The sequence below is a fragment of the Oncorhynchus nerka genome, linkage group LG13 (assembly GCF_034236695.1).
Source record: "Oncorhynchus nerka isolate Pitt River linkage group LG13, Oner_Uvic_2.0, whole genome shotgun sequence".
In the NCBI taxonomy this organism is placed as follows: Eukaryota; Metazoa; Chordata; class Actinopteri; order Salmoniformes; family Salmonidae; genus Oncorhynchus; species Oncorhynchus nerka.
In genome coordinates, this window is record NC_088408.1 from 40,718,871 (window position 1) to 40,745,766 (window position 26,896).

Here is a 26,896-nt window from a genome sequence, read left to right on the forward strand (position 1 = left end):
CATAGAATCAGCTTATTACATACATCTAAATACTCAAGCAATGGACCTAAAAACTGTCTGGGGTACTGACAAACGACCAGGTACGTTTTATAAAGGGCCCAGAAGTGTTTTGGGGTGAACTTCCCCCTTAAGGAAAGTATTTTATAAAACACAATCATGAGAAACAAATGCATTCCTCAGTAAAATAGTCATCAACCAGCCGTCTGAACTGCCCTAGAGGTACGAAAACATTCAACTTTATAGAGTTCTGGAGCTAAAAAATAAATACATGAATTTCCACCTAACTCAGTGGAGACCAAAGGGATCTCCAGAGTCAGAAGTCCCTTTGATCGGGTCTGGTGACCCATATGTCTGTAATTTAACAATGAGGTAAGGTATGGCGGAAGTTTGCACAAGAGGACTTTATAAACAAGAAGAGAGCAGTGCATTGATCAACATGATTTGAGAGGGCCAGTCTACTTTCTGATAGAGTAATGCAGTGATGTGTACAGAACCTGTTGCCCATAATAAAATGAGGAAAAACTGCATCCAATGGCTTCAATACAGTGGCAACAGCATTCATATAGACAATAGTCTAAAGCCGGAATGAATATCGACTGAATGATTTGCCCTGGTCTAACTGCAAGACTTAGTCTATGTAATCAGAATTATAATGATACCTCTGAGCTACAATCATTGTGAGTATTGATGTAGTTTGGCCGCTGTAGTTTGGTGAACTACTATTAACAAGGGGGAAAAAAATAACACATTACGAATAACAATCGAGAGATTCTTAACAGCTTACAAGTCAAAGAGGTTCAAGACTATCAAAGAGTATTGATATTATATGAAACATAGTATAACCAATGTATTCACACAATGCAATTTATCCTTAATTAAGTTCCGAGCAATGGAGAGCTAAGATGCAATTACGCTCAAACCATATAATATTGATGGAGCCCAGCCTCGGGAGACATTTCCAACAGTAAATGAAAGAGAAATGTCATTGAAAAGGTGTTCATTCTACCAAATTAATTTAGAAAATGGCGCAAAAGTGCCTTTGACTGGAATTTATTTTCTGTCTTGAGTCTGGGAAAATGAAATCTATTTATACTCAAGCAATTAATGAGAGTGACAGAATCATACCGTATCAAGTATAGATTTGGATCTGCTGGGGCTTTTTATGCTGCACTCTATAATTATACTCAGCCGAAGCCTGACATCAAAGCTGTAGTGAGACCCAGAGGTTTTAACCCTCCCTGGTCTCCTTTTCTGAGTGAAACTGAGACCCTGGATGTGTCCAAATGGTGCCCTGGTCAAAGGTAGTGGGGATATTGGGGATAGGGGGCCATTTTGGATGCATACCCCTCTCTCCAAGAGAGAGAGACACTTGATGTTGTTGGTTGTATTCACAGTGGATCTGCCAGTAGTCCATATTAATGTTCATAGCGTCAGAAGTGGCATATATTTAAAACATCAAAATCCAGACGTGGTAACATGATAACCATGCTTAATATTAATGTTGGGACTTGGAGTTGGGATCATCAGATTGGATATTTTTATTTCATAGCGCCTATGTGACCCATGTCACCATGTGACCACTTACGCAATGTGCCCCCATACGGCTATTCTTCAACAGAAATGCGTAAAACTACGTCGCAATGCTGTAGACACCTTGGGGAATATGTGGAAAGCGTAAGCCCGTTGATGGTACATTCACAGCCATATAGGGAGTCATTGGAACGCAGCGCTTTCAAAACCTGGGGCACTTCCGGATTGGATTTTTCTCAGGCTTTCACCTGCAACATCAGACAATATCTTTACAGTTTTGGAAACGTTCGAGTATTTTCTATCCAAAGCTGTCAATTATATGCATATTCTAGCATCTTTTCCTGACAAAATATCCCATATAAAATGGGAATGTTTTTTTTTCTTCTCCAAAAATGAAAATACTGCCCCCTAACACCAAGAGGTTAAAGCAACTTTGACCTTTTTCTTTTTATAAAAAAAATATAATAATTTCACCTTTATTTAACCAGGTAGGCTAGTTGAGAACAAGTTCTCATTTGCAACTGCGACCTGGCCAAGATAAAGCATAGCAGTGTGAACAGACAACAACACAGAGTTACATATGGAGTAAACAATTAACAAGTCAATAACACAGTAGAAAAAAAGGGAGTCTATATACATTGTGTGCAAAAGGCATGAGGAGGTAGGCGAATAATTACAATTTTGCAGATTAACACTGGAGTGATAAATGATCAGATGGTCATGTACAGGTAGAGATATTGGTGTGCAAAAGAGCAGAAAAGTAAATAAATATAAACAGTATGGGGAAGAGGTAGGTAAAAATTGGGTGGGCTATTTACCGATAGACTATGTACAGCTGCAGCGATCGGTTAGCTGCTCAGATAGCAGATGTTTAAAGTTGGTGAGGAAGATAAGTCTCCAACTTCAGCGATTTTTGCAATTCATTCCAGTCACAGGCAGCAGAGAACTGAAACGAAAGGCGGCCAAATGAGGTGTTGGCTTTAGGGATGATCAGTGAGATAGACCTGCTGGAGCGTGCTACGGGTGGGTGTTGCCATCGTGACCAGTGAACTGAGAAGCGGAGCTTTACCTAGCATGGACTTGTAGATGACCTGGAGCCAGTGGGTCTGGCGACGAATATGTAGCGAGGGCCAGCCGACTAGAGCATACAGGTCGCAGTGGTGGGTGGTATAAGGTGCTTTAGTAACAAAAACGAATGGCACTGTGATAAACTGCATCCAGTTTGCTGAGTAGAGTGTTGGAAGCTATTTTGTAGATGACATTGCCGAAGTCGAGGATCGGTAGGATAGTCAGTTTTACTAGGGTAAGTTTGGCGGCGTGAGTGAAGGAGGCTTTGTTGAAAGCAGACTCTAGATTTGATTTTAGATTGGAGATGTTTGATATGAGTCTGGAAGGAGAGTTTACAGTCTAGCCAGACACCTAGGTACTTATAGATGTCCACATATTCTAGGGTGGTGATGCTAGTCGGGCGTGCGGGTGCAGGCAGCGAACGGTTGAAAAGCATGCATTTGGTTTTACTAGCGTTTATTTTTTTTATTATTTTGCATAACTTACTCTGAAACTTGCGTGCTATGTTTCCATTGTCAACTTCTGTCTGCGATTGTCTGATTGGTGATTTCATCAGTAAGCCAATGATTGACAAGGCACAAGGAACCTCCCCCAACAACTTCCTACTAGGGCACACTGCGTCAGTGATAACAGTATAACTAACTGGTTCATAGGCACATGATTACGGAAGACAATAGATGTAGTGTCAGCCGAGGATTTCAGGGAAGTTAGAGGGACACTTACTTACACTGTGTCTACCAGAGCCCCTGGTACAATGTCCATTTATTGAAGCATTTTGACAACTCAGCGACAAAATGGTAGGGGATTAACTAAGCTGGCCTTGGTTCATTAATAAATCATTGTCTCAACGCAGCCTTATAATGATGTGAAAGGATCCAGGAACCCAAATTATTCAGGTGGATTCCATCCTCCTTATAAACAGTGGTTGCTGTGCCTAGCCCCACTCCTATTCCCCAGGAGCACTCATTTGTTGAATACTGAAACCGTAAAAGCCTTGGTTTCATGCATGTTAACATTAGAAGCCTCCTCCCTAAGTTTGTTTTAATCAATGCTTTAGCACACTATGCCAAACCGGATGTCCTAGCCATGTCTGAATGCTGGCTTAGGAATACCACCAAAAACCCTGACATTTCCATCCCTAACTATAACATTTTCCGACAAGATAGAACTGCCAAAGGGGGAAATCTACTGCAGAGACAGCCTGCAGAGTTCTGTCTTACTATCCAGGTCTGTACCCAAACGATTTGAGCTTCTACTTTTAAAAATCCACCTGACCAGAAAAAAGTCTCTCACCGTTGCCGCTTGCTATAGACCACCCTCTGCACCGAGCTGTGCCCTGGAAACAATATGTGAATTGATTGCCCCCCATCTATTTTCATAGCTCATGCTGCTAGGTGACCTAAACTGGGACATGGTTAACACCCCGGCCATCCTACAATCTAAGCATGATGCCCTCAATCTCACACAAATTATCAATGAACCCACCAGGTACAACACCAAATCCGTAAACGACCACCCCTCATCACTGTCAAACGCTCCCTAAAACATTTCAGCGAGCAGACTTTTCTGATCAACCTGGCCCGGGTATCCTGGAAGGATATTGACCTCATCCCATCAGTACAGGATGCCTGGTTATTCTTTAAAAGTGCCTTCCTCACCATCTTAAATAAGCATGCCCCATTCAAAAAATTTAGAACCAGGAACAGATATAGCCCTTGGTTCTCTCCAGACCTGACTGCCCTTGATCAGCACAAAAACATCCTGTGGCGTACTGCATTAGCATCGAATAGCACCCGTCATATGCAACTTTTCAGGGAAGTTAGGAACCAATATACACAGCTTGTTAGAAAAGCTAAGGCTAGATTTTTCAAGCAGAAATTTGCATCCTGTAGCACAAACTCAAAAAAGTTCTGGGACACTGTAAAGTCCATGGAGAATAAGAGCACCTCCCCCAGCTGCCCACTGCACTGAGGCTAGGAAACACTGTCACCACCGATAAATCCACTATAATTGAGAATTTCAAAAAAGCATTTCCCTACGGCTGGCCATGCTTTCCACCTGGTTACCCCTAGCCCGGTCAACAGCCCTACAACCCCCACAGCAACTCGCCCAAGCCTCCCCATGTCTCCTTCACCCGAATCCAGATAGCCGATGTTCTGAAAGAGCTGCAAAAATCTGGACCCCTACAAATCAGCCGGGCAGGACAATCTGGACCTTCTCTTTCTAAAATGATCTGCCGAAATTGTTGCAACCCCAATTACCAGCCTGTTCAACCTCTCTTTCGCATCGTCTGAGATTCCCAAAGATTGGAAAGCTGCCGCAGTCATCCCCCTCTTCAAAGGGGGAGACATTCTCGACGCAAACAGACCTATATCTATCCTACCCTGCCTTAGGTCTTCGAAAGCCAAGTTAACAAACAGATTACCGACCATTTCGAATCCCACAGTACCTTCCCCGCTATGCAATCCGGTTTCAGAGCTGGTCATGGGTGCTGCCATATTCATCGATCTGGCCAAGGCTTTCGACTCTGTCAATCACCACGTTCTTATCGGCAGAATCACCAGCCTTGGTTTCTCAAATGATTGCCTCGCCTGGTATACCAACTACTTCTCTGATAGAGTTCAGTGTGTCAAATCACGGGGCCTGTTGTCCGGACCTCTAGCAGTCTCTATGGGGGTGCCACAGGGTTCAATTCCCGGGCAGACAATCTTCTCTGTATACATCAATGATGTCGCTCTTGCTGCTGGTGATTCTCTGATCCACCTCTACGCAGACGACACCATTCTGTATACATCTGGCCCTTCTTTGGATACTGTGTTAACTAACCTCCAGACGAGCTTCAATGCCATACAACTCTCCTTCCGTGGCCTCCAACTGCTCTTAAATGAAAGTAAAACTAAATGCATGCTCTTCAACCGATCGCTGCCCGCACCTGCCCACCCGTCCAGCATCACTACTCTGGGCGGTTCTGACCTAGAATATGTGGAAAACTACAAATACCTCGGTGTCTGACTAGACTGTAAACTCTCCTTCCAGACTCACATTAAGCATCTCCAATCCAAAATTAAATCAGAATCGGCTTCCTATTTCGTAACAAAGCATCCTTCACTCACGCTGCCAAACATACCCTCGTAAAACTGACGATCCTCGACTTCGACGATGCAATTGACAAAATAGCCTCCAACACTCTACTCAACAAATTGGATGCAGTCTATCACAGTGCCATCCGTTTTGTCACCAAAGCCCCATATACTACCCACCACTGCGACCTGTACGCTCTCGTTGGCTGGCCCTCGCTTCATACTCGTCGCCAAACCCACTGACTCCAGGTCATCTATAAGTCTTTGCTAGGTAAAGCCCCGCCTTATCTCAGCTCACTGGTCACGATAGCAGCACCCACCAGTAGCACGCACTCCAGCTGGTATATTTCACTGATCACCCCCCAAAGCCAATTCTTCCTTTGGCCACCTTTTCTTCCAGTTCTCTGTTGCCAATGACTGGAACGAACTGCAGAAATCACTGAAGCTGGAGACTCATATCTCCCTCACTAGCTTTAAGCACCAGCTGTCAGAGCATCTCACAGATCACTGCACCTGTACATAGCCCATCTGTACATAGCCCATCCAACCACCTCATCCCCATACTGTATTTATCTTGCACCTTTGCACTCCAGTATCTCTACTTGCACACATCTACCATTCCAGTGTTTAATTGCTATATTGTAATTACTTCGCCACCATGGCCTACTTATTCCCTTACCTCCCTTATCCTACCTCATTTCCACACATTGTATATAGACTTTTCTACTGTATTATTGACTGTATGTTTGTTTATTCTATGTGTAACTCTGTGTTGGTGTATGTGTCGAACTGCTTTGCTTTATCTTGGCCAGGTTGCAGTTGTAATTGAGAACTTGTTCTCAACTAGCCTACCTGGTTAAATAAAGGTGAAAATAAAAAACATGTTTTGTTTCCGAAAAGTATCAAAATTGTCAACAAAAGTTACACCCATTGAGCTAGCCAGTTGTGAAGATAAAGAATCCTGCTAAAGCAGCATCGGGAGCCTTAACCCGGCCTTCAGTTCATCCCGCAGAGTCAGTTCTGCTTACCAAAAGTGGTCCACTAGGCACTCCAAGACAACGAGCCAGGCTTCTTACACATTTAAAGTTTGAGAATATGTTGAGATCGTTTCAGCCCCAAGACCTCTAATCATTCTCTTTACCAGATATAACTGCAAGACTTCGAGCGCCTGCTATCCTGAGGGAAACTGTCACGACTTCCACCCAGGTTGGCTCCCCTGCCTGTTCGGGCGGTGCTCGGAGGTCGTCGTCACCGGCCTACTAGCCGCCACCGATCCCTTTCTCATTTTCTGTTTGTTTTGTCTTATTAGTTGCACCTGTGTCTTTTGTGTTTGCTTGATGGGCTTCCTTATTTATAGCTAGGCTACCTGCCCTTGTTTTGTGCGGGATTCCTCCTATGTTACGTGTGTATGATTTTTGGTGTTCGTGCTCCGGACCTAGTACCCTGTGTGTTTGGGTTGGTGTTTGGGTTTTCCGCGCCCTGTGTTGTGGGCATTGTTTTCGTTGCGATATTAAAGTGCACTTTTTCCCTGTGGAACTATATGCTCTCTGCGCCTGATTCTTCTTCACGCACCTAGCTGCCCGTGACAGAAAATATAACTTTATTTTATTCCGGGACAGGTGATACTCCGACCAAACTCTGTATGCCATTGCCTCTCCAACCCTGTTCCTGCAGCTACCAAGTGCTTAATTTGGGAAACAAAGTGAAATATTTTTGGGAACATTGAAAGCAACATGTTTTCACAGCTAAACATATTTCATTAAACTGTTGACAGCTTCTCTCTCTGCGTGCTTGAGAATGTAATGAAGAAGAGAGGGGAGGAGATGGAAACGCACAGTGGTGAGATATTCTGTAGCTAAAGGTCGCCTAATGTGTCACCCTATTAATTATGAAAACAGAAAATTAATTCCCTATTACTAGGCTACTAAAATACAAATTCACTATTGTAGGCTAACTCTGTAAGCCACACTGCACTATCAATGAATCAACAGCATCGCTAAGGCATATACATTCTCTCCCAGACTAATGAATATAAACTTGAGTGTAGAATAAGTCAATCCAGCATGCATAATAATACAACCCACACTCAAACACAACTATTAGAATTTCTTTAATTTTGGAATACAGGCCAGACCAATTAAAGACATCTTAAATATTTGTTCAAAATGTTTTTCTGCAGTGCGTAATATGCGGTAGGGTATGCATTGTATAAGGAATGGCACAATCATTATTTTAATTCCATTTGGGCTGATACATATGCCTATGCATACAGTGGGGAGAACAAGTATTTGATACACTGCCGATTTTGTGAGAAAAAAAACTGTGAGAGACGGAATCTAAAACAAAAGTCCAGAAAATCACATTGTATGATTTTTAAGTAATTAATTTGCATTTTATTGCATGACATACAGTGGGGCAAAATAGTATTTAGTCAGTAATACTTATTTTCCACCATAATTTGAAAATAAATTCATAAAAAATCCTACAATGTGATTTTCGGGATATTTTTTTCTCATTTGGTCTGTCATAGTTGAAGTGTACCTATGATGAAAATTACAGGCCTCTATCATCTTTTTAAGTTGGAGAACTTGCACAATTGGTGGCTGACTAAATACTTTTCCCCCCCACTGTAAGTATTTGATCACCTACCAACCAGTAAGAATTCCGGCTCTCACAGACCTGTTAGTTGTTCCTTAAGAACCCCTCCTGTTCTCCACTCATTACCTGTATTAACTGCACCTGTTTGAACCCGTTACCTGTATAAAATACACCTGTCCACACACTCAATCAAACAGACTCCAACCTCTCCACAATGGCCAAGACTAGAGAGCTGTGTAAGGACATCAGAGATAAAATTGTAGACCTGCACAAGGCTGGGATGGGCTACAGGAAAATAGGCAAGCAGCTTGGTGAGAAGGCAACAACTGCTGGCGCAATTATTAGAAAATGGAAGATGTTCAAGATGACGGTCAATCACCCTCGGTCTGGGGCTCCATGCAAGATCTCACCTCATGGGGCATCAATGATCATGAGGAAGGTGAGGGATCAGCCCAGAACTACACCTGGTCAATGACCTGAAGAGAGCTGGGACCGCAGTCTCAAAGAAAACCATTAGTAACACACTACGCCGTCATGGATTAAAATCCTGCAGCGCACGCAAGGTCCCCCTGCTCAAGCCAGCGCATGTCCAGGCCAATCTGAAGTTTGCCAATGACCATCTGGATGATCCAGAGGAGGAATGGGAGAAGGTCATGTGGTCTGATGAGACAAAAAGAGAGCTTTTTGGTCTAAACTCCACTCGCCGTGTTTGGAGGAAGAAGAAGGATGAGTACAACCCCAAGAACACCATCCCAACCGTGAAGCATGGAGGTGGAAACATCATTATTTGGGGATGCTTTTCTGCAAAGGGGACAGGATGACTGCACTGTATTGAGGGGAGGATGGATGGGGCCATGTATCGCGAGATCTTGGCCAACAACCTCCTTCCCTCCGTAAGAGCATTGGAGATGGGTCGTGGCTGGGTCTTCCAGCATGACAATGACCCGAAACACACAGCCAGGGCAACTAAGGAGTGGCTCCGTAAGAAGCATCTCAAGGTCCTGGAGTAGCCTAGCCAGTCTCCAGACCTGAACCCAATAGAAAATCTTTGGAGGGAGCTGAAAGTCTGTATTGTCCAGCGACAGCCACGAAACCTGAAGGATCTGGAGAAGGTCTGTATGGAGGAGTGGGCCAAAATCCCTGCTGCAGTGTGTGCAAACCTGGTCAAGAATTACAGGAAACGTATGATGTCTGTAATTGCAAACAGAGGTTTCTGTACCAAATATTAACTCTGCTTTTCTGATGTATCAAATACTTATGTCATGCAATAAAATGCTAATGAATTACTTAAAAATCATACAATGTGATGTTATGGATTTTGTTTTAGATTCCGTCTCTCACAGTTGAAGTGGACCTATGATAAAAATGACAGACCTCTACATGCTTTGTAAGTAGGAAAACCTGCAAAATCGGCAATGTATCAAATACTTGTTCTCCCCACTGTATGTATAAGACTCTAACATGTGTATGTGTTTTTAATTAATTATCACCTTAGAAATCGCTGTCCACTTCGTTGTTAAGCTTTGAAACAATATCCACAATGACCATGTTTTCCACTCAGTTTCAACCTGTTGTTGAACTTCTATATTCAAATTGATAATTCACAGTGAGGTGAGTTTTAAAATACAATACTGTTTTGATGATAAGTGTTTGATGTGATTTTAGATTGCATTGATGTCAGAGTGGTTAGAAGCACAACAGAGCCCTGAGTACCTTGCCATTAGGGAGTTGTATACTACCAACGCATGTCCCGAGTGCATAAGAGGAGAGATTACTGATGTCATAACTCATGACTGCCGGTGTGACAGTAATATGGTCACTAGTCGGTCTTTAAAAGCCTTAGTCGGTCTTTAAAAAAATTAGTCAGTTGCCTACACAAGTAAAGTATAGCTCAATTCAATCGAACCTGCACTGGAGTATTAGTAAAAGTAAAAATACTTTAAAGCACTACTTAAGTAGTGTTTTTTTGTATTTGTACTTTACTATTTATATTTTTGACAACTTTTACTTTACTACATTCCTAAAATAAATTATGTACTTTTCCGTGACACTCAAAAGTACTCGTTACATTTTGAATGCTTAGCAGGACAGGACAAGGGTCCAAATCAGACTCATAAAGAGAACATCCCTGGTCATCCCTACTGCCTCTGATCTTGCAGACTCCTCACTGAACACAAATGCTTGTGTTGGAGTGTGCCCCTGGCTATCCGTAAATAAATAAAAAAGAAAATGGTGTCCTCTGGTTTGTTTGAATATAAGTAATTTTTTATTATTTTTACTTTTGATACTTAAGAATATTTTAGCAATTACATTTACTTTTGATACTTAAGCATATTTACTCAAGTAGTATTTTACTGGGTGACTCCTTTTTTTATTAAGGTGTCTTTACTTTTACTCAAGAATGACAATTGGGTACCTTTTCCACCACTGAGTATTGCTAGGATCAATACCATAGTACCATAGTACAATTTCACATGCAGTTACCTGTCCTGAGTACACCAGAGCACTTGGACAGAAGTTCTCAACAAAGTCAAGACTAATGGCCATTGCATAAATTGGCCCTCAATGACCAGTCAATATACAGTAGTAATGACATCACATATAGGCCCAAGCTATCTCACTATGTGGTCTTTAACATAGACAATGTATGGAATACAAAAGTAACCTAATGGCTCTAGGTGATGAATGTTCAGTTATTGAGTCATGGTCTGTTAGCCTCTGTATTTTTTTCTACAAAACAAGACAATACTGTAACATTTGGATTACATCAATTTACTATTGTGATCCTAATGTCACACATTGGCCAGCTAATCTATTGAAGCATACCTTCACATTATCTGTATACCTTGACATTATATGTTTTCTTTTTTTCTACACTATAAAGTCCTGGAGGAAAATGACCTGATACATCCAGACCAGAATAATCTGGATTATTTGCATGCACAAGACAATGGTGAAAATATTCTCTCCCACAAGAGCCATTGGGGAAACTAAGGTATTCAAATGTGCCCTTTCTATCCAAGGCAACCCTCTGTGCTGCTTGTGATACCTAAGCAATAAAGTGTTTTGAATTCAATGATTTTTAAACAGCCTCCTGGGTACTGTTTAATGGCAATAAAGCTCAGGGAGAGAAGCACAGATGCAAAACTCTAATTTGTTGAGGTGACATGGGGTCCCCGATGAGGATAATGTCACACAGAGATTAAATGATTCAGAGAGATGAGGGAGCAGTTATATCCATATATACCCCCCTGCTTTCACTTGCATACAGTCTTTCAACAGTCTTTAAAGCAGGGATATCTTTGTAGTGTGAAACTTCCCACTCCTGACTTAGCACATTGCCATAAAGGGTCAGGGTCATGTTCAGTAGGCACCAAACAAAATAAACAGAGTAAAACGGGGAGGTACTACATGGAATTGTCCAATAGGAAATGCACATTTTTGTTTTCCATTGCAACACATTTTGCTACCGTGTGCCCTAATGAAGACAACCTGAGAGCTTGATACAATGAGGCTTGTAGGTCTATGTCATGAATGCTGCCAGTAAAATTATGCAGATTGTCTGTAGTTTGCAAATTGTTCTGTGACGCCAATATGATGGGTTTTAGGTGGGTGTAATGCACAATGAATGTGCTTATCTGCAGCAGTTACTGTAACATAATGAGACATAATACGACAACGGATCTCATCTGAACATGAATCCCTCTGTACCAGAGACAAACTCTACATACACAATGGAAGGCATCACAATGTGACAGGCAATAATTCACAACGTAGAGTTTGACAAAGCAAATAAACAAAAAGTACATACAACGCATTAAGTTATGGAGGTGTCAAAGTGTGCTGTGCAGACCCTATAGTACATAAATAGATATATGACCGAGCTGCTGCCAATTAATGAACCATATTCTTAACTACTGTGAGCAGCTTGTCTGGGACCTGACCGTGATCAGCTGGAGTGAATCGTCCTTTGAAGCATTGGGCTCCTCTGGCATACGTTCAAATATGCCCTTGTCTCCCAGGCTTGTGTCTGGTGGCTCAGTTGTGGCAGATGTGTCTCCTCACTCATATACTTGATATGCTGTGGCTGCAAGCAGTAGGTACTGTAGGTAACCTGACCAGTATGATAACAACATTTACACAATGTTCGGAAAGGGTGGAAAATAGGATTGGAGTGGTATCCAGTTCCCTTTCAGTCGGTACTCTTGGTAGAACACAACTATGGGGAGTCGCGGTCTCAAGACTTCGACTTTAGAACTAAAATCACCCCCTGACAAGGCCAATGAACAAAAAGCCTTGCTGGAAGCCCCGCCTTCCCCAGGTGATAACCCTGAGGCTCGGATTGATTTCTTAAATTATTCCGCTCTTCACCTTGAGCTGAGCAGGAATGATTCACGCTATAATTTTGTAACACGAGACTATCTGACTTTGCGCCAACTTAACTGTCCCTTTGTGACCGAGTGTGCTCACCCTCTGGACGTTAGACCACTAACCACAAACCAATTAGTTATTGGTAGGATTGCTTGGCCTGACTATAGCAATGGGTAAGATGGCTAATGTGACCGAAACGACGAAAGCTTAACAAGCTGGGTTCGAGGTCGCGACCATGCCCTAAAGAAACTCACGTTTGTTGTCTTGTTTGTTTCTGCTCGGTGCATGCTCTGGCTGCTATTGCTTGAATCAGCTCATATCAGCTCAAGACTAGTGGACGATGCCAGAAACAGTGGCTGGTCCGCGACTGGTGTTTCCAATAGTGACTTCATCTCCCGGATGCTCGTACCTCGGCTGAGTTGCGGGATGCGGATATGGATTGGGTCTTTGGTCGGATCAAATATATTTTCTGCCTGGGCGTAGTGTTTGAGGTAACTGCCTGCGCTCAACCTAACTCCCATGCGCTCTGTTGCAGGTTATGGGAATCTACCCGCCACCTGTGTATGCCTCAGTCAAGCAATATGTGCCTCTCTTCCCAGACTTGTCGATGAAGGGTCCGGTTCCACCTCGGTGGTCCGGTCCTACGTAGACTTTCGAGACCAGGCTAGCTAAACAAGCACTGCATAGTGTGCAAGCCAGGTTAGCTAAATCGCCAAGGTGGACAAGCTACTGCTACTAGCTATTCATGCCTCCCCACAGTGGAATTACTTGTGTAGCGCTCTTGTTTAGTGTCTTTAGCATTAAGTCGCTTGGTTGTTCTAAACGGATCGTGATGCGGTCAAAGAGTGTTTCAAGACTGAAGGAAGATGCCACACTGCTTTCTTCTGCCATTGAGAGGCTTTAGTGTATATATCAGTCATCTAGTGTATGTATAAATCATTGTGCTCCCCTCCACAAAAACATTACTGTGACCACTGGGCCCCCATTTTGGTTAAGGCGGAAAGGGGTACTACGTCAGCCATTGCTGGAGCCCCCTGTGCCCATAAAGGGGCCAGGCTTTACGCAGGCTATACAGTTTCACAGAAGCACGACGTATAATGGAAAATTATCTGTGCTTGATGCCCCTTCTGTTACCCCGAGTTCCATGGTGCTCAAAGGGTTCAAGGAGTCCACAGGGTGAGAGTAAAAAGACGAGCAACTCGCTCTCTGTCCACAATGGGGCACTCCTCACCCATTGGTGGCTCATTACTGGGGTCGTTTGCTGATTCCTGCCTGTAGCTCAATAATCCCTATGAGGTGTCTAGTGATGCCAGGCGATTGGTGGTTGGTAGCAGAGTCGAGGAAACAAGCAGGGTTGGACACAACCATGCTAATATCCAACACACAGTCTCTTTGGTTCATATGAACCCTGAAATTATCTGTCTGTCTCCAACATGACAATTTTAAATGCGGGCGGTCCAGTGCTGCATGCCAGCCGGTTACCGGGACTCATTGTTACTCGTTGTGGCACTGCCAATTGAGGTACATCACTGATTACTGGAGCCCTTGTACCCAGATGATGCAAAACACAGCATCATATGACTGTGAAGTAACACAAACATAGGCAGAGACACATGCATATACACACATTATAAACACACGTACATATGGATTTTGTGTTGTAGATATGTGGTAGTGGAGTATGGGCCTGAGGGCATACACTTAGCGTGTTGTGACTTCTGTAATGAATGTATTGTAATGTTTGTATACAATTGTATAACTGCCTTAATTCTTGGCAGCAGCTAATGGGGATCCATAATAAATACAAATACAAATATGATGCAAAATGCATTATATGGGGATGATTTCTGTATTTTGAATGTTACATAGAGTATCTTGAAAACTTTTGGGACTATTATAAACAATGGACCAATGAAAGAAATATTAAAATATTGTTTTTGGGTGGTGTTTTCCTTTAACTATGGAACATTTTACAATGGTTAGATAGATCCATGAGGTACATTTGCTCTTTAGTAATTGCAGGAAGATGGGTTCCAGATTTTGTGAACCAGGCTCAAACCCTTAGGGAATAATGTAGGGTACTCTATACAAAAATGGTTAACAGAAAGCTATAAATAACACACATCCTCATTGGTAGGATCACCCATAAGCTTATTCCCACCTCACACTCATCTCTGTAACATAGGCTTCAACATGAAAATCATATTCTGAGTCAGGTCGACTGTAATTTCTTTAGCATCACCCCACTAAAGAGCTAGAGCATGGCATTTGGAAAATGGATTTTCAATAAGGTCACTCTCGTGATCTGCAGCACTCAACGGTTGGAGCATTCGTACATTAACATACAAACTCAGCCACACTCAGCCTATATTACACCACCAACAAACTATTATTTTGCTGTCTATGTTGTCAATTAGCTCTGTGCAAGCATGTCAGAATCAAAAAAAGATTGCAGCAGAAAAGATAGATGTATTGACCGTAAATATGAATGAAGATGCAATCCAATTTGTTCTGCCTTCAAAAGGGCCCGCTGGCAGATATACAGTATATAAGGCTGAAACATCTAGTATTATGTCCCTCCTATTATGAATACTTTTAAAGAAACACAAATCAATAGTGAAAGGTCATAGCTCTCTCTGAAATGTGCCCATATTCTAAATTAGACAAAAATGTCACCATTGTTTAATCTTTACCTTCAATCTTTAAATTCCATGATAAAAAAAGAGAGACTTGGGTAAAAACACACATAGCCTATCTAGCATACCTTATACAGATCATAAAACCATTTAACTCAGTTTACCATAGCCTACAGGCCTAAAGGAAAGCCTTAATTCCAAAGTATCAGTAGACCAACAAATATCACCCATATGTTTATATAGCGAGTTGAAAAATGAATCCCAAACACATCCCCAGCACAGATGGTGCTGGATACACCTGTCATCATTAGCTATCTGATGTATTGGACGATGGGAGGATATTGTCATGTCCAGTATGAGGAATTGTGAGGAATACATGATCCACATAATAGCTTACAAACAACATCATGGAATCTTAACAATAACTGTCAGCACATAAGGGCTACACCCTAAAAATGTAGCTACATTGTCTGCTTTGGTAATATAAAGCATTCCCCACGGTCTTACTTTTAAGAAAACACATAATTGGGCTGATTGTGAACATCTCACCAATGAACATACAGCGGGGTTTGGGATTTATTGGAACCCTAGATAAAAGTGAGTGAAAAAAGACTGTATAAAATTAAAAAACACAAATTAAGCTATATTGCATAAAAAGAAAACATGAAAATGTGTATTATTTTATACTAATACAATTGCTCAGAAAACTATATTATTTATCTTGTGTGGAATTGTTAGCCTGACTCTCTATCTCTGCATTATCCACAGGGTAACTGTCAACTTGTCTGAAAATGGACACTGTAGGTTAAGGAATCTGTATGGTAGGTATACATTTTATGTTCATGAACATTAACACGTAATTATTCATTTTGTGTGGATTGTCATCTTTGACACTCCGCATTATCCATAGGGTACCTGTCAACTTAATCTGAAAATGGACAGGGTGAACGAATCTATATTGTAAGTATCAATTTGATGTTTAAAGACCTTACTTTCAAATTATTAATATTATTAAAGCTTTATTTGGACAGGGAAGTCATACTAAGACTAGGGTCTCTTTTTTTAGATGAATGTTTTAAAATTTCTCTTCAATTATACGAAGGTCAGAGTTTTTCAATGTGGTATCTCTAATGCAAGCAATAGGGCAGTGGTTGCTGATATCATTTGCAAAAACACCACCAGCCAAATACTTATGGGGATTTTTAGTCAGGATAAGGTCAATCAATGAGGAGTTTGCTAGGTTTTTACATTAATCCGAGTGGGTTTCGTTATCAACTGTGTCAAGTTGAAATCAAGACAGATATTCTTAAACTGATCGGCGCCATGTGTAAGCCAATCAAGATTTAGATCTAACACAACGAGTTCAGATACCAGAAAGGGTTATAATTCATCAGAAATAATACCAACAGCCGACACTGAAGCGGCTGGAGGGATGTATGCATATTTGTGACCAACTGCCTTGATTCAGTCTTATGTAGTAAAATTTGCAAGTGTTTTTTTACATTGGATAAAAGCTGAGAAACAGAGCTACAAATGGTATATCATACACTGCATTTGAGGAACAATGGGAAAGTAATTCTGCTTTTAAAGTTGATAAACTTGTAACCTCACTTTTGAGAAAACCACAAAATACTTGACTTCAATGAAAGTTAACCAGAGAGACTGATGAACTCCAGCAGATGGACCGGAATCCAACAAAGACGACAACAACATCCTGGCGTAAATATGAATTGCAATTTATTTTTCGAACGAGCAGCCGTTCATGGGCAAAGGATTAGCATGTCAATGAATATAATTATAGACTGTGTGTAATAATTCATTTGTCTTTCCCGCTCTTTCTCAGTCCACACCCCCTTTCCTTTGTCTACCAAGCCGTCATATCGGCTTAGCCCACTAGGGTCTCTTTCCTATCATTGTTAATAACCAATATCTATTGTTTGTTTGTTGTGTATTTCTGTAATTATTTAGTTAGTTAGTAAATAAATAATTAAGCCAATTTGTGTATGGATGATTCATAGTAGAGGCTGGGTTCGTGCAGATAACTAAGAATTTTACTATGTTCAGATGAGACTGACAGAAGGTAACAACAATAAGTAATAAAATACTAATTGATCAGATATTAAAATATATGAAGAGTTATATTCGGAAAATGATGACTCTGTAAAACAACATTTTCCATAGCGCCCCTACTTCCAAGTTAATTAAATTTACATGATTAGTTTAATCACGTAATAATAATTACAAAAAATGTATTTGATAAAATAAGTCTAGACATTTAATGATAAGCCAGAGACACGACATTAATGACACCCCGTGCGAGGGATCTAAGATAGAATGAAACTTTACTGTGAATTAGATATATATCAATTGTACAAACAGACTGCGTTGTATATGAATGCTGGAGTGTGTGTTTCCATTTGAAGTGCCTTCGGTGTGTGTATCTGATAGCGTCAGTGCAATGAGTTGTAAATTACAGATTTAGTCCATTAGGCCAAACAATACTAATTTATAGAGCAAGGGCATAGATCCAGTAATGTTAGAAATTAGAGTATAGATCTGTTCGGTGACCGAGCCGAAGTGTTATCTTTCCACCTATAGCGTGGGTAGGCCACAGGCGTATCTGTTTTATGTACCGTGCACTCCGGTAATACAATGCTAGCAAAGAGTATGCTGAATGTGAGACGTCACTAGTTAACCCCCCTTTCCATGTGTATGGAATTATTTATGCTGTGGAACAGTATAAGAATAGCTAGCTGGCACGAGATGCTACAGTTAACAGCGGAACAGAAGCAATTTTGTTTTCTTGTGTCACATTGAATTTACTCCTCCTTGCGCGACGGAAGTCCCGCCCTTTGTACTTCTGTTTCATTTCAGTGTGTGCTTTCAGTGACCTCTGGTGGTGAAGAATAGCCAGTACATTTCTTAAAATGGAATTAGGTAACACCCAAACGTGGATCACGTTTACAAGTGGTTACTTCTGATATCCAGCCAATCGCAATTGATTGTATATTGATGTCTCATTCAATTTAACTAATAAAATAAAATTGCCAGATTTACCTTTTAAGGTGGATCTTTTAAATAATATCGAGGTTGATTGGTTTTATACAATGAGACAATTTAAACTTTTTCCACATTAACCTAGATGAAGCTATGCTCTCAGGTTAATTCAAGATTAATTCCCAAATAGTCTATACAGGTTTAATTTATCAATGAATTTGATCAATCAGTAAAATATTCAGTAAACCCCAGCACTGACAGATGTCCCGCCTCCAGGGGGAATCACATGTGGCTTTGGCCATAGGGATATGTGAAACTAGTGGTGAATGTACCCTAACATTTGAACTACTGTTTACACTTATGATAATCCAGACACTCAATTGATTGGATATCATCGTCTCAGTCAATTTAAAAAGTTATATTGTCGAACACACCTTAAGGTTCTTCCAATTAAATGAGACATTTTAAACATTTCAATAGTGACTTAGATGAACCAACTTCCCAGGTTAATTCAAGTTTAATTCCCAGATAGCCTATCCAGGTATGATTAATCATTAAATCAATTAATCAATTCAATTTGCTTTTTCAAATTCATTCACGTCTAAACTCCCACATTACTGGTACAGTACTGATGGTTCATTAACGTCTATAAAAATATAAAAATTGTCTTTGCAGCTTCCAACGTATTCCAAAATGAAACTTTGGACAATTAGGAATGACATTTTTTTCCTTTCAAATATTCTAATAATGTGCAAGATATCAGAGTAGGTAATCCCCACTCGCCCACTATTTAGTGAACCTCCCATAAATGGATTGATCTCTGACCTCAGCAGTGATACCAACCCTAATTATGCCATTAGCAGAAAAACAGCAGAAATTGCGAACAACGCTCTCCAAAATCAACAATCGTGCGCAGGCCTTGTAAAGGTCCTCTCCAGTCTAGCCCTGATGTCTTGCCATCCGAGATTGGCATTGGTCCAATACAGCAGTGCACAGCTGAAACACGAGCAAATAACAGTAGACATAAAGGGACAGGTGGAAAGAACTGGGAAACTGATGACAAATGCAGAAAAGGGAAAAATTATGCTAGCTATGGAACTGCGTTTGAAAACTGAAAAATTAAATGTAATTGCAAAAACTTATGACGAACGACCAAACTTTTCAACAAAATCATCTTCAACAGGAACAAAATCGTATTCTACAGGATCAACTCGATTTAGCCAAAGCTAAATACGATGATGTCCATGCCAAACTAGATACCATCATCATCATTAAGTTTGCAGACAACACAACAGTGGTAGGCCTGATGACCGATAACGACGAGACAGGCTATTGGGAGTAGGTCAGAGACCTGGCCGGGTGGTGCCAGAATAACAACCTATCCCTCAACGAAACCAAGGCTAAGGAGATGATTGTGGACAACAGGAAAAGGAGGACCGAGCACGCCCCCATTCTCATCGACGGGGCTGTAGTAGAGCAGGTTGAGAGCTTCAAGTTCCTTGCTGTCCACATCACCAAAAAACTAGAATGGTCCAAACACTCCAAGACAGTTGTGAAGAGGGCACGACAAAGCCTATTCCCCCTCAGGAAACTGAAAAGATTTGGCATGGGTCCTGAGATCCTCAAAAGGTTCTACAGCTGCAACATTGAGAGCATCCTTACTGGTTGCATCACTGCCTGGTACGGCAATTGCTGGCCTCCGACCGCAAGGCACTACAGAGAGTAGTGCGTACGGCCCGGTACATCACTGGGGCTAAGCTGCCTGCCATCCAGGACCTCTACACCAGGCGGTGTCAGAGGAAGGCCCTAAAAATTGTCAAAGACCCCAGCCACGCCAGTCATAGACTGTTCTCTCTACTACCCCATGGCAAGCGGTACTGGAGTGCCAAGTCTAGGACAAAAAGGCTTCTCAACAGTTTTTAACTCCAAGCCATAAGACTCCTGAACAGGTCATCAAATGGCTACCCGGACTATTTGTATTGTGTGCCCTCCCCAAACCCTCTTTTATGCTGCTGCTACTCTCTATTTATCATATACGCATAGTCACTACTACCTCAATCAGCCCTAACTAACCAGTGTCTGTATGTAGCTTCGCTACTGTTTATAGCCTCTCTACTGTTTTCCACTGTCTTTTAACTGTTGATCAGGAAACAGGATGTACTTGAGCTCAATTTCGAGAGTCATAGCAAAGGGTTTGAGTACTTACGTTAATAAGGTATATTTTTTTATATATACACATTTGCAAAAAATTCTAAACCTGTTTTCACTTTGTCATTATAGGTTATTGTGTGTAGATTGCTCATTCATTGATTTTATTTAATACATTTTAGAATAAGGCTGTAACGTAACAAAATGTGGAAAAAGTCAAGGGGTCTGAATACTTTCAGAAGGCACTATACATGTAACAGTCCAAGCCCTCTGCGAGATTTGAAAACCGCAGGAGTATTCATGGTGCCACAAGAGTCAATAGAACTGGATGAGCTAGACACAATTGGCTTTCTGATTGGATTCAACATTAACCTTTATTTAACTAGGCAAGTCAGTTAAGAATACATTTTTATTTATAATGACGCCTACATGTAAAGCCCCTCCGGTCAAACCCTCCCCTGACCAGGACGACGCTGGGCCAATTGTGCGCCGCCCTGTGGAACTCCCGATCACAACCGTTTGTGATACAGCCTGGGATCAAACCTGGGTCTATAGTGACGCCTCTAGCACTGAGATGCAGTGCCTTCGAACACTGTGCCACTGGGGGTCAAACTAATAGTAGAATAAACGATTAGTAGTTTCAGGTAAATGTGCACAAGTTTACTGTTGACAGTACCTGTATGCTTATGAGCACATGTAGTAATATGATATACGACTATTTATAGCATATTTGGAGCTAACAGAGCGATCAATGGAAGTTAAATTAACAGCCACAGAATTACTATTTATAATACCCCTATCAACATGGGAAGCTGTGGCAGAATGATATATTTAATGGGAGTAAATACCTTTGAGGAGATTGATTTGATCAGTCAACGCTTCAATGTAGAGACAGAACAGGGGACAAAGGCATAGGCAGGTACCTCCGGCCTACGCAGGTACCTCTGGATCTGATCTCGAAACAAAACCATGCAGGGATGAAGGCGCTAGAACCTCTGGATCCAGGGTGGCGAAGCTGTTTGAAGTCTGTATCCGATCCGGGCTTTCCACCACCAAGGAGGCCACTTTTGCCAAAGGCCGCCGCTGTTGACTTCCACGACGAGAGACGTGCCTCCATGGCTGGTTGGTAAGGTCAAGAAAAGGAACATCCACTAAGTCATCCAGAAGCATCCTACTACTAACTCCATTCTCCAGGGAAGGGAGAGACCCCTTCACGGTGGGATCCCTGCAGAGCACCGGTATGTCGGCTGTGGAGAGACGACATGGTGGCAAAACTTCCACCAGGCCAGAGCATTGTCCAGCTTCTGGAGTAGAAGAGAAAGTAGGAGGACGTGGATTCCCCAGTAGCTTGTGTAAGTTTGCTACTAGTTTTCTAAGAGTAGCCACTTCGCCCCTGTAATCCTCTGCAAGCAAACAGTTGCTACATTGAAAGTCCAGAATGAACACATTGTCCCAGAATAGAGCAAAATAAACACAGCTCCTGCAGCATTGAAAACATTCGTTAGCGACCTCCATGTGAAACTAAGGTGGTTCGTTCTTTAAAAGTTGCAGTGTACTGCAGCATAGCGTGCGTGCGTGGTGCCGCAGAATTCTATGGCATGTTATTTAAGTGCCAACCACTGGTACCATTAATGCTAGTTTGACCAGCAGAGGGCATCTTTGAGAAGTTTTTGATAGCCTTTAATAGTGGCTGTACTAGATAATTTAAAACCTTTTTTTGTAAGAGCATAGTATATGGGATTGATTTTTTTTTTAAATAGCTTAATTCATTTGATTAATATTATGGTGTTTCTATTCCAAGAAATAGATTTTTGTGACGGTCAGGAGTAGGCTACAGTTCTGGGCTATTTAGCTAAATAATTCCTGTGTTTTGTGGGCATGTGGGAGATCGGGGTTCAATTGCCCGACAGGGAGGAATGAGCAGGCTGTCCTTGTAAATAATAATTTGTTCTTAACTGATTCCATATGTGTTATTTCATAGTTGTGATATATTCACCATTATTCTACAATGTAGAAAATAGTAAAAATAAAGAAAACCCTGGAATGAGTAAGTCTGTCCAAATATTTGAGGCCATCAAGACGTTTTGGCTAGAGAAATGCAACAAATACATTGATCTTCTCAGCAAGGTTTTATACATGATTGTGGACCTGGGTGGAAGTGCAACTAAAATGTAGTTTAAATAACCATCTGCATTTTGAATGTCTTTTTTCTAGTTATTTTATTAACAAAAGCATAAAGATGTTGATGAAGAAATACTGTACAGCCGTTTTGAGTTAGAAATGTAACACTTCAGACTACTTAAGCATCGAATACATTGCAGATAGGGGGATGTTCACACCTACAGTAGCCAGGCTATAAAGAGTCTATTGTCCTGCTAATCGGGCTACACGTGCTTGAAAACCTGTTTTCAAAATGCCACCAGCAGTCCATCACGACTGTAAATAAAAACAAAGCATCTTGTTAACATTCTTTATTGTTATCACAATGTCACAAATAAATTGTATCTACCTATTACTTTTAGAGTTTGGGATTAATTTGATTAATATTAGGGTGTTTATATTCCAAGAAAAATTTAAAACCCTCTGGGTGTCCGTTAGGATGGAATGAAAATGATGGCACTGTACAACGTGACGGTCGGGCGTAGGCAACACAGTACTGGGCTTTTAGCTAAGAATATGTCTCCTGTGCGTGGCTCTGTGGTCCATCCCGTGCCTCCTACCCTCGTTCCTTGAACCTCGCGTGCTTTCAGTGGATGCAGCTGGAGAACTGCAAGGCAATCCCATTGTGCGCCAGTCAGGAGCCAAGACCAATATGGTCAAAATATATTGTGCTGATAAAAACAGGTTTAATAATATATCTGTGAGAATATCCAAGGGGCTTTCATATAATTCTAACTTCATAATAATAATAATCACTTTGCTTCAAAAATAACAGTATTTTGAATATTTAGTTTTCAAATAACGTAAAAAGAAAGAGAAAAAGGCCATTCTTGAACATGGGGTGAGACATTGTTACTAATTTGCAAATAAAGCCAGTTTGTTATTTAGAATTAATTTCTGTTTTTAGAGGAAGAGAAACCAAAAACCGTCAGTCATCTCATGGGTCTTCCAGTCTTAAACCATTGCACCACTCAGGCGCTGTACAAGTTGACCGGTCGAGAGTGGCCTACAGTACTACAGTAAGAGCAAAATAATCCTAACAAAATAAAAACCTTAGTGTAACAACAGTTTTAGTAAGTAATCCTGAAGTCGTGCACAATTATCAGTTTCTATTTAAGTTTATGTCGCCCATTCATTGTCAGTTAGAGACACAGTAGGACCGAAAAGCATAATCAGTGATCTAACTCCCCCTTGTGCTGGTCTGGAGCAATGAAGTGGTGACACAGGGTACTGCACTGAACCACAAATTACCTCTAAGTCCCGCAGCATAATCACAAAGCTTTTAGTGGACCAACCACTATACAAACTAGCTGGGTTTCTGTGAAAAATACAAACAAATCATATAAAAACATCCAAAATCAAATATGTAAATAATAAAAAATAATACATGGGACTTATATAGCACTTTTCAAGGACCCAAAGTCACTTTACAATTGTAGGGATGAAAAGAAAAACAAAAAAGCAGGAGTGAAAACAAAAGATCAGACTAAACAAAAACATGAATAAAGAGCAGAAAAGTTGACAAAAACAGAGACTTAACAAAAAACAGACAAAGCATTATCAAATCAAATACACTCAACACTGTTACTGAACAGGTAGCAGGAAGAAGTGACAGCCAAGCACGAAGCCAGCAGATACTCTTGCCTGGAAATGACATCACTATGAATATATTTATGAAATATATGTGACATATTGTACATGGACATATTTAAGTAATACATGTATTTAGATCTATTTATTTAAAATACGAGTACATACTTAATGCATTTGAAATATATGTCAATATATTAGGCTTCGGTATGGGTTGTATTATTTTATTTTATACAGTCTTTTTTGCTCACCTTTATGAAGGGATGCAATAATTCCAGACCCCACTCAATAATTTTTTAAAACGCAGTGTGATGCAGTGCACACCACCCGTGATATGTTAAAAAGTCAGATACCTTTAACGACTAGATGAAGGTGCTTTGGCTTTGGATTGCGCTCGCTCTGAACAGAGCAGGTATACAAGCCGTCGTCAGTCACGTCCACTTTCTGTATCTGCAGGCTGTACTCCCCCCCACTCGAAACGATGGACACACGAGGGTCCACGGACCACTTGTCATTCCCTGCGAAGATGATGCTGGAACGGTTCAACCAAGCGCCTTTAGAGATTCCATCCGAAGTGCACCTAGGAGTAGAAAAAAAAAGAGCCCAGTCAGATTTAAAGGAGTCTCTAAGGCTGGAAGTCACTGATGACATGGCTAATCAATGACTGACCCACAAGAGCCTATTACACATAACAGTAGACTGGCCTTTTTGTGCTGTATATCAAACTCCTATGCTCGTCGTCATGCCAATGCACAAACAGATCTGGGACCAGGTTAAACATTCAGTAGTGTACACAAAGTAAGAGCCTGTGCAAGACCCTGTACATACACTAGGACACTATGATAGAGACCAATGGTCACTAGTTGACAAAGTCATATAATCTTATTTTAAACCTGCTAACTCTAATGCCTATTCCTAACCTTAAATTAAACCAAACTTAAATTTGCTTTCATACATTTTTACGATAAAGCCAATTTTGACTTTGCTGCTCAGTTCTGTTCTCAGTTCTGACTCCAGGAAAATATTAATGACAATAAACGTCAACCTTCCACAGGGGCCGCTGTTTTGAAACCAATGCGCTTGACAGTTTTGTACTACTTCACATTTTTTAATTATTTTTCGAAGATACAGTACCAGTCAAAAGTTTGGACACAGCTACTCATTCCAGGGTTTTAATTTATTTGTACTATTTTCGACATTGTAGAATAATAGTGAAGACATCAACAATATGAAATAACACATAAGGAATAACGTAGTAACCAAAAACATGTTAAAAATATTTTAGATGGGAGATTCTTCAAAGTAGCCACCCTTTGCCTTGATGACAGCTTTTCACACTTTTGGCATTCTCTCAACTAGCTTCATGAGGTATTCACCTGGAATGCATTTCAATTAACACATGTGGGCAGGTAGGGGTGGTATACAGAAGATAGCCCTATTTGGTAAAAGACCAATTAATATCATGGCAAGAACAGCTCAAATAAGCACAGAGAAATTACAACCCATCATTGCTTGAAGACATGGAGGTCAATCAATCTGGAAAATTGCAACTAGTTTTAATGTTTCTTCAAACGCAGTTGCAAAAACTATCAAGCAGTATGATGAAACTGGCTCTCATGATGACTGCCACAGGAAAGGAAGACCCAGAGATACCTCTGTTGCAGAGGTTAAGTTCATTAGAGTTAATTAACTACACCTCAGATTGCAGACAAAATACATGCTTCACAGAGTTCAAGTAATGTACACATCTCAACATCAACTGTTCAGAGGAGACTGCATGAGTCAGGCCTTCATGGTCAAATTGCTGCAAAGAAACCACTACTAAATAACACCAATAAGAAGCAGAGACTTGCTTGGGCCAAGAAATATGAGCAATGGACATTAGACTGCTGGAAATCTGTCCTTTATATTTTATATTTGTCCCAATGTTTCATGAGCTTAAATAAAAGATCCCAAAAAATGTTCATATGCAGAAATAGCTTATTTCTCTAAAATGTTGTGTACAAATTAGTTTTCATCCCTGTTAGTGAGCATTTCTCATTTGCCAAGATAATCCATCACCTGACAGATGGGGCATATAAAGAAGCTGATTAAACAGCACGATCATTACACAGGTGCACCTTGTGCTGGGGACAATAAAAGGCCACTAAAATGTGCAGTTTTGTGACACAACACAATGCCACAGATGTCTCAAGTTTTGAGGGAGCGTGCAATTGGCATGTTGACTGCAGGAATATCCACCAAAGCTGTTGCCAGATAAATGAATGTTAATTTCTCTAACATAAGCCACCGCCAACATCGTTTTAGATCATTTGGCAGTACCACCAACCGGCCTCACAACCGTAGACTACGTGTATGGCATCGTGTGGGCAAGCTGTTTTTATTTTAATGGATAATTTTTTGTTAGTTTTTTTTTAACATATTTTTATTTGGCCTTTTTTTATGATTATAGAGATAACAGACAGAACAGTTAGAGGGCCGAACACACACGGCTCCCATACAAAATCAACCCCCACCCCAACCCCCCCATGATCTAACATAGCCCCACCCCAAAACCAGACTTAAACCAGGCATGATATACAATAAGTAATATAATCAAATAGTAAAAAAAAGACAAACATATTATAAAACAAAAAGTTAAAAAAGGGGGGAAAATAATGACACAAATTCTAATTCGGGTTGGTTTATGGAGTTGTGAAATTTACTGGGTCCATGTCT

General features: G+C 40.9%; 1 protein-coding gene across 2 annotated transcripts in view; it reads right to left on the reverse strand.

The window, feature by feature from the left end:
- Positions 1–26,896, reverse strand: part of negr1 (neuronal growth regulator 1) — a 374,065-nt gene that overhangs the window by 218,982 nt on the left and 128,187 nt on the right. For both annotated transcript variants that reach the window (XM_029677036.2, XM_029677035.2), the window contains exon 2: positions 24,532–24,758. In XM_029677036.2, coding sequence (XP_029532896.1) covers positions 24,532–24,758 — 227 coding nt within the window. The remainder of the gene's footprint in view (positions 1–24,531; positions 24,759–26,896) is intronic.